A 13071-nucleotide genomic window follows, 5' to 3' on the forward strand; every position below is an offset into this window, starting at 1 on the left:
TTTTAAATACTTCTTTTGTTAATATTTTAGATGGAATGATTTGCTTTCTTTTTGAGGAGAGTATGTTTATTAAAACTGGGGACAATGAAACAAGGAAGGACGAGCATGCCTAGAATTATTTTCTTAATTCCATTTTTGGAATTTTCATTGCTAGTATACAAAAACAATTGATATTAGTGTATGAATATTGTAGCCTGTGACCTTGCAGAGCTTGTAGATTCCTGCTTGTGTGTACCAGGCTGCTTTCCGGTCCTTTCCGTGGCTGGGCTTTTAGCAGCTGGCATTTCTTCTATGTCCCCGAGTATAGGTCTGATTTTGTTTTGTTTTCCCTCCAGTAAAGCTGCTCAAATTGTCTAAGATCCCTTTAACTACCCTGAAGGCCCTGTTAACCTGTATGCTTCAATACACATTTTGAGAAAGCATTGTTTCTAGAGATTGTCTCTCTTGAAAATAAACTCTAAATTCCACACTCTGCCCCTCCCCACCTCCTTGCCTTTTAAAAAAATTTCCTCGAGTCCAGAAACTTCTGGGACACTTCTGTTTGGACGTGTGAGGTTAACCACATTATAGCACAGTCAGCTTCTTTAGAAGACCAATGAACGGCTTTCAAAGGGCTTTTTCTTCAACTGCATTTACTGACCGCTTTGCTGTTCTTTAGAGTCTAGAGTTTAGACTATGAGGCCAAAATAGGACTTTTCTCAAATTTTTTGTCAAGTGTTGTGATGGAATCATTCAAACAAACAAGCAAACAAACAAATGGTCATCATATTTTCTTAAATATTCATTTATTTTCAGATAAAAATCTTATGTCTTATAGGCAGGGATGCAAGGACTTGCATATCCTTGTTGGAATAATGGCTCCCCTCTAGGGCCTGGAAGTCACTCTGTAGAGTTAGGGGCTGGGAGGGAAGGGGATGAAATCTAAGAAGATTTCTTGGAACAAAGCTAGTTGCCAGTCATCACCAGACCATTATTGTGGCTAGAATTTTGGAAATGGTGTACAGATTATTTTCTATTCCTTCTTCGTGAAATACACCTGTGAAGCAAAAAAAGACAGTCTGAATAAAACACCTAAAATATTTTACCAGCTTTTGGAAACACTGTGTTGTTTCCCAATATACACCAAGTGGCCAGATTATTATGACCACCCCATCAGTACTTTGATGGGCCACCTTTTGCCTTCAATACTGCAGCGATTCTTCTTGGCATTGACTCCACAAGATGTTGAAAGGTGATGCGAGGAATCTGACACCATGCCTGATGAATAGCACTGTCCAGTTCTGTGAGATTTGATGGTTGTGGAACCAGCTGCCTGATAGCTCTTTTAACTTTGTCCCATAAATGCTCAATTGGATCGAGATCTGGTGATTGTGGGGGCAAGGTAGAGTCTCCCTCATGTCCTTGAAACCACTCTTGCACAATACAGCACCGTGGCATGGCGCAGTCTTGTTGGAAGAAGCCATCTCCATTTGGATACGCCATCAACATGATAGGATGAACTTGATCAGTAACGACACTTAGGTATGTTGTGCTATCAGACGTTGTTCCACACAAATTAAAGGGCTCGAATCATGCCAGGAAAACATTCCCCACACCATAACACTGCTCCCACCAGCTTGAAGAGTTGTACTCATGTATGTGTGGTGCATGCTTTCATGCTGCTTCCGCCAAATTCTCACTCTGCCATCTGCATGATGCAACTGAAAACGTGATTCATCGGACCACATGACTTTTTTCCAATGCTCGACTGTCCAATCCTTGTGTTCCTGTGCGAATTGGAGACGTTTTATCTTGGTAACTGCAGACAGCAGTTTCCATGTCCCATACGATGCAGTGTACGGCTAATTTGCCTCCGAATGTCAGGTGGTCATAATAACCTGGCCATTCAGTGTACATTCCATTTTTCATTATATAGCAAGAATGGTTGGAGTGGAATAGACCCAAGTTCATAATACAGGGGTAGGCTTTGATGGATCTAGCAGGCGTCTTCAAACTACGGCCCGCGGGCCACATGCGGCCCGCAGAGGAGTCTGATCCGGCCCGCCAGGTTATTTGGGCAGTGAGCGCAGCCGAGGTGTTACAGTAGGAATTAGTAGTTCATATAGTCCGGCCCTCCAGCTCTCTGAGGGACCGTGATCTGGCCCCCACTTTAAAAAGTTTGAGGACCCCTGACTAGGTCAACAAGAAAATCCTCCTCTGCCCCATCACTTCATAGAAGGAGTGGGTTAGCTTATAGCATACCTGTGGCTACATGGATTGGTTCAGGGGTGCCCTGAATTTAGTGTGAAGCTCAAGATTTCACTTGGACAGTGTGGTATTTTATATAGGATGGGGCAAAAGGAGGTTTACAGCTGTGAGGACACAAAACAGTTTATTAATTATTGTATTTCCCATATGAACAACGTTACTTATGCCCCACTCTGTATAAAGCTGGGAACTTTGCCATCTATTGATATATTAGACAGCTTCTAAGTTGGCCCCCAATGATCCTTGACTCTTGGTACTCACATCCTTATATCGATACAATCCCCTCACTTTAAGTGTGGCTAGACCTGGTGATTAGTTTCTAGTCAGTCATGAAATACAGCAAAAGTAATGGGATGTCACTTCTGAGATTAGTTACAAAAAGAGTGTGGCTTCCGCCTTGGGTACCGTCTCACTTTGAGGGGAGCCACGTGCCACGCTGTGAGGCGCACTGTAGAGAGACCCATGTGGAGGAAATGGGAGGGGCCTCTAGACAAGGGTCAGTGAGAGACAGGCCCCGAGTTCAACAACCTGTGAGGAACTGATCCTGCCAACAACCACACGAATGAGCTTAGAAAAGGGGATCTTCTTCCATTGGGCCCTCAGATGGCATCACAGTCCCGGCGGATAGCTTTACTGCAACCTCGATGAGACTCTGAACCAGAGGCCCTATGCTAAACTATGTCCAGATTCTTGGCTCATAGAAAAGATACGGTTAAAAAAAAAAAGTTTGTTGTTTTAAGCCACTAGTACACCATAAAAAGAAGAAAGTTTGAGTTGGATTTTTGCCCCCTGATATTTGTAAATGAAAACATACTTACATATATTAGTTAGAAGTAATTTAATCTTTAAAAGGTTCTTAGACAGCCCTGGCTGGGTAGCTCAATTGGTTAGTGCACTGTCCTGAAAAACCAAGGTTGTGGGTTTGATCACCAGTCAGGGCACATACAAGAATCAACCAATGAATGCATAAGTAAGTGGAACAACAGAATGATGTTTCTCTCTTTGCCCCCTCCCTTCATCTCCCTCTCTCTAAATTCAAGTAATAAAAGATTATTAAACATTAAAATCTTTATATTCAAATAAATTTACAGCTTAAAAATTCATGCAAGCAGAAAAAATCCATCTGCCTACTCACAACCATCTCCATTTCTCATATGAGAAATTAAATAATAAGACTTATTTATTCAGAATTTCCTGTAATACTAACAAAGTCTGGGCTTAGGTTTACTTTGATTATTTACACAAATAATGTAAATAAATATTAACAAGGTAGTTAAAACATATTGTTGGAAGTCCTTAAAAGAACTTTAACACAATCTGTTCATATACAAGTTTTAAATATACTAATTAAAGATGATTTTTAATTGCTACCTATTTATTAAACTAAGTCTGGAAGGGCCTCTGGCTAGGCATTCTTTGTTTTTAGTCTATCTGGAAAATACCCCACCTTTCACTTCATGGAGAAAATATGTTATGAACCAAAGAGTATGATTAATTCAATCCTCTATACCTGAAGCTCAATAAAATAAAATAAAAAACTCCAACCTCACTATATTCTTAGAAGGGATTTTGAGTTGATGCTTACACAGGCCATTTTGAGCTCACTGCTAAAATCCTTTGTTTTACAAGATCTTCAAGGAAGCAGGATCATTTGAAAAGGTCACTCTGGGTATAAGTTGGGAGGCAGGTATAGTGCTAATTCCTTATGTTATTTCCTTATATTTCATTTTTTAGAAAGTTCAATAAAAGAATACCATTCTTTCTTGCTTACCAAAAATACCTCTCTTAGTATTCTTTTCATGTATTTAAAGATTTGCTCGAAGGCCATGTTTTTTCTTTTACAAAAATTCAAAAAATAAAAAATAAAATGACAGATAACAAGTGTGCTTCTGGAAAAAAGACAGGATAGAATTGAAGGCAGAGGTGAGGGAGAATTTTTTTTTTTTTAATCTTTTTTAAAAATATATTTTATTTATTTTTTACAGAGAGGAAGAGAGAAGGGTAGAGAGTTAGAAACATTGATGAGAGAGAATCACCGACCAGCTGCATCTTGCACACCCCCTACTGGGGATGTGCCCACAACCAAGGTACATGCCTTTGACCAGAGTCAAACCTGAGACCTTTCAGTCTGCAGGCCGACGCTCTATCCACTGAGCCAAACCGGTTTTGGCTCTTTTTTAAATCTTATATGCAATTATTTTAACTTTTATAACAAGGTTGTATGTTTTTATAATTTTAAAAATAATTGAAAGTTGAAAAGAAAAAGAGAGAATGCTCCCTGAGAAGGTCTTATTTGTAATTTAGGATGAATTTCTTTAATCACAACATTAAATCAAAACCTATCAGGCGGGTCCAAACTAGTGGCATAGAAGGAAACTAAATTGCCCCATCTGTGAACAAACCTACATTTAGAATAATTTCTCCTCAAAGACAACTCAGGGCCAACTGAAAAGCTTCTACACAACAAAGGAGAGGGAGGGAGGGAGGGAGGGAGGGAGGGAGGGAGGGAGGAGAGAGAGAGAGAGAGAGAGAGCGCGCGCGCGCGCGTGTGGGCGCGCGCGTGCGCGCGCACGCGCGAGAGCACAAACATGAAGGTTCAAGAACCATGACAATGCTCTGCGATCAGCAGTGCCAGGTGAGTGCCAACTTCCCCTCCAGCTGGATGCAGGGCGAGTGCTATGGTGGACCTACAGGCTATTGCAGTGAATTTCCAGGTGCCCTGTCCAGAGCTTGTTTCAGTGAACCAAATGGTGCTGTAGTTGACAGCCTAGCCTGGACCGCAGCTCTGGCTACAGATGACTGGATCAAGAGGGCTTTGCCTCATCCAGACCTTGCTCCTGTGGGAACTAAAAGGTCACCAAAACACGCATGCACTGGGGCTTCCCTGCCAGTGCTTTGCTCTGGCCAGGACAGCCAGACCAATAGGGAGCTATTGTATGCATGTGTGTGCACTGGGCCACCGCACCCTGGGCTAGCACCTCCGAGGCAGCTGACACCAGGCACTCAGGTGTCCTCCCTGACTCCACCCACCTTGCCAAAACCCAGCACACAGTCTGTACCAGTCTGCCAAAGGCCATACAAAATTATCAACTTAAAAATTAGCCTGCTATATTTGGTCAAACATTTAATTAACTTGCCCCTAATGACTTTGCAGGGCCAGGCTAAATTATTTCCTGGGCCTACGTGGCCCGTGGGCTGGATGTTCCCCACCCCAGGTTTATACAGAAGTTGCTTCTACACAAGGCCATCTTTTTGAGATTGGAAGAGATGGGTATCACATCTACTTAACAGGAACAAACACAAAATCAAAATGAGAAATCAGAAACATGTTCCAAATGAAGGAACAACAAATCAAGGGGGAAAAAAAAGCTGAATGAAATGGAGATAAATAATTTGCCTGATAAAGATGCAAAGGAATGGCTATTAGCATTTTCACCAAATTTGAGAGTGGAAGAGAGGAACTCAGAACTTGAACAAAAAGTTAGAAAATAAAGAACTAATCATAGCTAAAGAACAACTGAAATGAAAACTACCCTAAAATAAATGAGCAGATTAGATAAAACAGAAGAATGGATTAGTGACTAAGACAGAATAGTGGAAACCATCCAATCAGAAAAGCAAAGTAACACAATAAAGGATAGTTTAAGAAATCTCTGGGACAACATCAAGCACATGAACATTTTGCATTGTAGGGATTCCAGAAAGAAGAGAAAGGGGCAGGATGTTAAGACATAATGACTGAAAATAATATGAGAAGAAACAGATATCCAGGTCCAGGATGCACAGATTTCCAAACAAGATGAACCCAGAGAGGCCAATACTGAGACATACTGTAATTAAAATGGCAAAAGTTAAAGAGATGATCTTAAAAGCAGCAAAAGGAAAACAACTTGTCATATATAAGGGAAACCCTATAAGGCAATCAGCTGATTTCTCAGCAGAAACTTTACAGGCCAGAAAAGAGTGGTATGATATATTTAAAGCTCTGAAAGAAAGTAATCTGCAACCTAGAACACTATACTCAATGAGTTTATTATTCAGAATTGAAGGACAGAGTTTCCCAGACAACCAAAAAATGGTGTTTATAACTCTTAACCCATTTTTACAAGAAATACTAAAGGGTCTTCTTTAAACAGAAAACAAAGGTCAAAGGCCATACAAGCAAAAAAAGATACATGAAAGGAAAAAATCTCACAGGCAAAGGATAATAGACACATCAAATTAGTCATTTAAGGAGCTAGTATGAAGATAAAAGTAGCAAAATTATAAATGGTTAAGGAATACACAAAACAGATCTAAAATATGACATAAAAAACATAGAGCATGGACAGGAGAGTAAAAAGGTGGTGTTTTTAGAATTCATTTGAACATAAATGCTCATAGCCTTCCAAGAATGGGTGAGGAGGGAACAGAAAACCTGAATAGACCAATTACTAGCAATGAAATTTAGTAATAAAAAAAACTAACAAACCAAGCCCAGGACTAGATGACTTCACAAGCAAATTCTATAAAAAAAATTTAAAGAATTAATACCTATCCTTCTCAGACTATTATAAAAAATTGAAGAGGAAGGAACACTTCCAAATGCATTCTATGAGGCCAGCATTACCCTAATAACCAAAACCAGACAAAGACATGACCAAAGAATTCCAGACCAATATCCACGATGACCATAGATGCAAAAATTCTCAACATGTTATTAGCAAATTGAATTTAACAATACATTAAAAAGTTCACACATCATAACCAAGGGGGATTTATTCTAGGGATACAAAGCTGGGTCAACATCTGCAAATAATCAACATGATACACCATATCAACAAAAGAATAAAAATCATACAATCATTTAAAAGATGCAGAAAAAACATTTGACAAAATTCAACATCCATTTATGATAAAAACTCTCAACAAAGTGGGAATACAGGGAACATATTTCCATCATACTCAACGGTAAAAAGCTGAAAAGCTTTTTTTGCTAAGTTCAGGAACAAGACAAGGATGCCCATCCTCACCATTTTTATTCTACACTAGAGGTCTGGTGCACAAAATCTGTACACAGGTAGGGTCCCTAGGCCTGGCCAGCGATTAGGGCTGATTGGGGCCTTCCTTCATTCCGCACCACTCCCTGGTGGACAGTGCATGTCACAGCTAAATGAAATAAGCCAGTCAGAGACAAAAATCACATGATCTCACAAATACGTGGAATCTAAAGAACAAAATAAACTGATGGAAAAAATAGATCCAGAGACATAAAAGCATGGAATAGACTGTCCAATCTTAGAGGAAAGATGGGAGTGGGTAAGTGGGGAGAGATTAAAGAATTTATAGTCATACTAGAGGCCCGGTGCATGAAATTCATGCACAGGGGTGTGTGTGTGTGGGGGGGGGTGTCCCTCAGCCCAGCCTACACCCTCTCCAATCTAGGACCCCTAATTGGGATCGGGCCTAAATGGGCAGTCGAACATCCCTCTCACAATCCAGAACTGCTGGCTCCCAACTGGTATTCCTGCCTGCCTTCCTGATTGCCCCTAACCGCTTTTGCCTACCAGCCTGATCACCCCCTATCCACTCACATGCCAGCCTGATTGATGACTAACTGCTCCCCTGCCAGCCTGTTTGCCCCCAACTTCCCTCCTCTGTCAGCATGGTCACCCCTAACTGTCCTCCCCTGCAGGGTTGATCATCTCCAACCGCCCTCCCTTGCAGACCTGATCCCTCTCAAATGCCCTCCCTTGCAGGCCTGGTGCCTCCAAACTGCCCTCCCCTGCTGGCCATCTTGTGGTGGTCTCCTTGTGTCCACATGGGAGCAGGATCTTTAACCACATGGGGGCAGCCATCTTGTGTGTTGGAATGAAGGTCAATCTGCATATTACTCTTTTATTAGATAGAGGCCTGGTGCATGGGTGGGGGCCAGCTGGTTTGCTCTGAAGGGTGTCCCGGATCAGGGTGGGGGTTCCTTTGGGGCTTGGGGCGGCCTGAGCGAGGGGCCTGTGGTGGTTTGCAGGTCAGCCACGCCCCCTGGTGACCCAAGTGGAGGCCCTGGTATCTGGAATTTATTTACCTTCTACAATTGAAACTTTGTAGCCTGGAGCGGAGCCAAGCCTCCTGCTTGCTCCTTGGCTGCTGCCATTTCTGTTTGAATTTGTTTACATACTATTACATACTATAATTGAAACTTTGTATCCTTGAGTAGAGGCCTAGGCCAGCCAGGGCAGGTGGAAAACTTGGCTTCCTCTGTTGCTGGGGGCAACCCTAGCCTGTTCTCTCCAGCTCTGTGGCTGCTGCCATTTTTCTTGGGATTTATCTTCTATAATTGAAACTTTGTATCCTTGAGTGGAGGCCTATCTCCTCAGACAAGGGAAACAATGTAAAAATAAATGGATCTCATCAAACTAAAAAGCTTCTGCACAGCAACGGAAACCATCAAAAAGAAAAGACAACTGAATGAATGGGAGAAGATATTCATAAATGATATATACCGTGTAGTTTATATCCAAAATATATAAGAAACATCAACATAAAAAAAACTCCACAAAACAATCTGATGGGAAAATGAACATAAGATCTGCATAGACATTTCTCTGAAGAGGACATACAGATGATCAGCAGACAAAAAGATGCTCAGTACCAATAATCATCAGGAAAATATAAATCAAAACCACAATGAAATTCCACCTCATAGAATTACTATCATAAAAAAGTCAACAATAAGTGTTGGAGAAAATGTGAAAGAACAAGGAACCCTTACGGAACCCTTGTGCACTGTTGGTGGGACTGTAAATTGTAGCAGTTGCTATGGAACACAATATGGAAATCCTCAAAATATTAGAAATACCATACAACCCAACAATGCCACTTCTGGGTATTTATCTGAAGAAAATAAAACACTAATTAAAAAAGATATAATCACCATTTTGTTCACTGCAGCATTATTTGCAATAGGCAAGGAAGCAACCTAGGTGTCCACTGATATATGAATGAATAAAGATGTGGGACATATATACAATGTAATATTCCTCAGCCATTAATAAGAATGAGATCTTGCCATTTGTGACAACATGGATGGACCTAGAGAGTATTGTGCTAAGTGAAATAAGTCAGACCAAGAAAGACAAATACTATATGATTTCCCTTATATGTGGAATCTAAAAAAACAAGACAAAGGAACAAACAAACCAAGAGGAGAATAAAAAGGGAGAATAAACTAGATGGTTGCCAGAGGGGAGAAAGTAGGGGAATTATTAAAAAAGGTGAAGGGAAATAATAGGTACAAACTTTCAGTTATAAAATGTAGTATAGGAAATACAGTCATAATATCACAATATCTTGGCATGATGACTGGTGGTTACTAGCACAGTGTGGTGATTACATCATAAAGTATATAAATGTATAATCATTAAGTTGTACAGCTGAAACTAATATACTATTGTATGCCAACTAAACTTGAATAAATTAAAAAAAAAAACCTATCTGAGCACTTGAGAGTATGTGAAATGAGCAGCAAGGAGAGGAAAAGATGAAGAGTTATGATTAAAATAATACAGGCAGTTCTGAAAGAGGTGTAGAAGAGGGTCATGATTCAACAAAGCCAGACTTGTAAATATATCTGTTTATCTGCACATGAGATTACTAGGGTGTTGGCTGGGTTGGGGTGATTTCTTTGAAGAGGGAAGTAAGATGAGGATGTTCTCAATTGATCATCGCAGTAGTTGGGTTGAAGTTAGTTGCTACTTCTTGGAAAAAAACTTAGCAGGTGGGAAAGGGGGTTTGCGTATGAAAATGATAGTGGATTGCAAGAATCAGAATTAACTGTAGTAAGCCTATAAAGGAGGAATAACAACAACAAAGTAATAAAAGAGGATAGGAAGTGAGTATGGCAGCTGAGAACTAAGGATGTCATTTTCTCCTTTAGCAAGCTGAGGATATTCTGATGTCTATACTTGGTTTTTATTTTTATACTAGAGGCCCAGGGCACAAAATTTGTGCATGGGGGAGGGGGGTATCCCTTAGCCCAGCCTGCACCCTCTCCAATCTGGGGCAGCCCTTTCACAATCCAGGACTGTTTGCCTGCCTTCCTGATTGCCCCTAACCGCTTCTGCCTGTCAGCCTGATCACCCCAGTCACTCCCCTGCCAGCTTAATTGATGCCTAACTGCCCTCCATTGCAGGCTTGATCACCCCCAACTTCCTTCCCTTTCAGGCCTGGTCCCTCCCAACTGTCCTCCCCTGCTGGCCATCTTGTGTCCACATGGGGGCAGGATATTTGACCACACGAGAGCAGCTATATTATGTGTTGGAGTGATGGTCAATCTACATATTATTCTTTTATTAGCTAGTATAGAGGCCTGGTGCATGGATGGGGGCTGGCTGGTTTGCCCTGAAGAGTGTCCCAGATCAGGGAGGGGGTTGCCTTGGGGCATAAGGTGGCCTGGGCAAGGGGCCTGTGGTGGTTTGCAGGCCAGCCACACCTCCCAGCAACCCAAGCAGAGGCCCTGGTGTCTGGAATTTATTTATCTTCTATAATTGAAACCCTGTAGCCTGGAGTGGAGCCAAGACTACTGCTCGCTTCAAGGCGGCAGCCATTTCTGTTTGGATTTGTTTACCTTCTATAATTGAAACTTTGTAACCTTAAGGGGAGGCCAAGCAGGCCAGGGCAGGCGGAAAGCTTGGGTTCCTCAATTGCCAGAGGAAACCCTAACCTCCTGCTCTTTCCAGCTCCGTGGCTGCTGCCATTTATGTTGGGATTTATTTATCTTCTATAATTGAAACTTTGTACACTTGAGTGGAGGCCTGGGCCCGTCAGAGTGTGTGGAAAGCTTGGCTTCTTCCATCGCCAGGGAAACCCAAGCCTCCCTCCTGCTTGCTCCATGGCTGCAGCCATTTTGGTTTGGGTTAATTTGCATACTAGCTCCTGATTGGCTGGTGGGTGTGGCTGTGACATGATGGTGTAGCGGAATGATGGTTAATTTGCATATTACTCTTTTATTAGATAGAATTGATGTTTTTAGAGAGAGGGAAAGGGGGGAGGGAGGGAGGAAGAAAGGAAAAGGGGCAAAAGGGAGAGGAGGGAGGGAAGGGGGGGGAGAGAGAGAGAGAGAGAGAGAGAGTGAGTTCAAAAGAGAGAGATTTGTTGTTCCACTTATTTATGCATTCATTGGTTGATTCTTACATGTGCCCTGACCTATCTTGGTGTATCAAAACGATGTTTGAACCAATTGAACTTCCAGGGCCTGAACTTGGTTTTCAAAATTTCCAAACTAAAAAAAGTATCCAAAGAGGCTCAAATGAAAAATAAAAAAAAGTAAAGCACAATCCAACTCACCACTCTATTTAACAGCTGGTTCTAAATATGATGGTTAAATTTTCAAGGTCTTCATTCTTTAAATGCAATTCTTCAAGCAGGGTGGCTAGAAACTGTGTAAACATCATATTTTCCTGAGAATGCTTCTGAATGCCAAGAATCGGGGTCAGTCTGAAATACCAAAAATAAATACATATCCATGAAATGGAAAGGAATAAGGGAGCTTCTGTCCTCAACATGTTTTTGTCATGGCAGAGAAGTCTTTCTGATTTATCAACATTCCCAGGGAGAGGCTTTCCTAATATAAGCAGAAGAGAAATCGCAGGAGAAAAACTGGAAAGATCAAACACATTATTAATTATTGAAAGAAGCCTAAAAGTCTGCATCTATAACATGTTCTTCATGCCAGCAAAACCCACAAAAATTCTGGTCAGAAAGGAAAATTAATGAAGTCTTTTCTTTCCACTTGGGGAAAGGAGGTTGTGGAGAGAAGCTTTAGCTGAGAATTGCTTTAAAAACATCTATAATAATAAGAGCATAATATGCTAATTAGACTGGACAGCCAAACAACCTTCCAGACGAAGCCGTGGTGGCAGGGGCTGAGGCAGAGGCAGTTAGGGGCAATCAGGTAGGCAGGCAGACAGAATGGTTAGGGGTGATCAGGCAGGCAGGAGAGCAGTTAGGGGCATTCAGGCAGGCAGAATGGTTAGGGGAGATCAGACAGGCAGGTGAGCAGTTAGGGGGTGATCAAGCAGGCGGGTGAGCAGTTAGGGCAATCATGCAGGCAGGCAAATGGTTAGGGGTGATCAGGGATGATCAGGCAGGCAGGCAGAGGCAGTTGGGGGAGAGATCAGGCAGGCAGGCAAGCAGGCAAGCAGGCAAGTGGTTGGGAGCCAGAGGTCCCAGATTGTGAGAGGATGTCCAAAGGATCACAGATAGCGAGAGGGTGCAGGCTGGGCTGAGGGATTTCTCCCTCATCACCTCCATGCATGAATTTTGTGCACCAGACCTCTCATAATTTATAATGAATGTTTATCGATAGATTATATCACCTGGAAAAAGACAATAAATAAAAGAATAGGACTGCCTTTTAGATAAAACCTTAACATTTTTACTCTTAAAACACTAAAGAGATGAATTACATAAGGCACTTAATGCAAACTTTATACATAACAGTCTGCTTTTTTCTTTAACCATTTATAGTAAATATCCCTAAAGATTGATTGCATGTAAAATATTCTTAAAATTGAAATTTAAATGTGATTAGCAAGTATGATTTTTTAAAAGGGACTAATCTAATTACAAATACTCAAGACCATTACTTTCACAAATATTTTTTATCTCCAGAAATCATGATTTATAGAACCTCTGCAAATTACTCACATTCCTAGAAAGCTTTTTGGAGAGAAAATCATTTTTTTTTCCTTAAATAGCCTTACACCTTACACAAAGCTCTTCCAGATGCTTAATCTTTTAAAAAAAAAAATCAATATTTTTATTGATTTTCAGAGAAAGAGATAGTAA

The 13071-nt window shown here is 41.2% G+C and overlaps 1 protein-coding gene across 11 annotated transcripts in view; it reads right to left on the bottom strand.

Moving 5' to 3' along the window:
• Positions 1-768: 768 nt before the first annotated feature.
• Positions 769-13071, bottom strand: part of RPAP2 (RNA polymerase II associated protein 2) — a 96923-nt gene continuing 84620 nt past the window's right edge. For 6 of the 11 annotated variants that reach the window (XM_036444298.2, XM_036444297.2, XM_045584345.1 and 3 more), the window contains 2 exons: positions 11569-11718; positions 769-1036 (listed from right to left, as the gene is read on the bottom strand). In XM_036444298.2, the coding sequence (XP_036300191.1) occupies positions 11577-11718 (142 nt within the window). In that variant the 3' untranslated portion in view covers positions 769-1036; positions 11569-11576. Of the gene's footprint in view, positions 1037-2149; positions 2937-4091; positions 4137-11568; positions 11719-12580; positions 12600-13071 lie in introns of those variants that run through there. The other 5 variants (XM_036444294.2, XM_036444295.2, XM_045584346.1 and 2 more) reach the window with 5 other exon arrangements.

This window comes from Pipistrellus kuhlii, unplaced genomic scaffold, assembly GCF_014108245.1.
Source record: "Pipistrellus kuhlii isolate mPipKuh1 unplaced genomic scaffold, mPipKuh1.p scaffold_m20_p_2, whole genome shotgun sequence".
NCBI lineage: Eukaryota > Metazoa > Chordata > Mammalia > Chiroptera > Vespertilionidae > Pipistrellus > Pipistrellus kuhlii.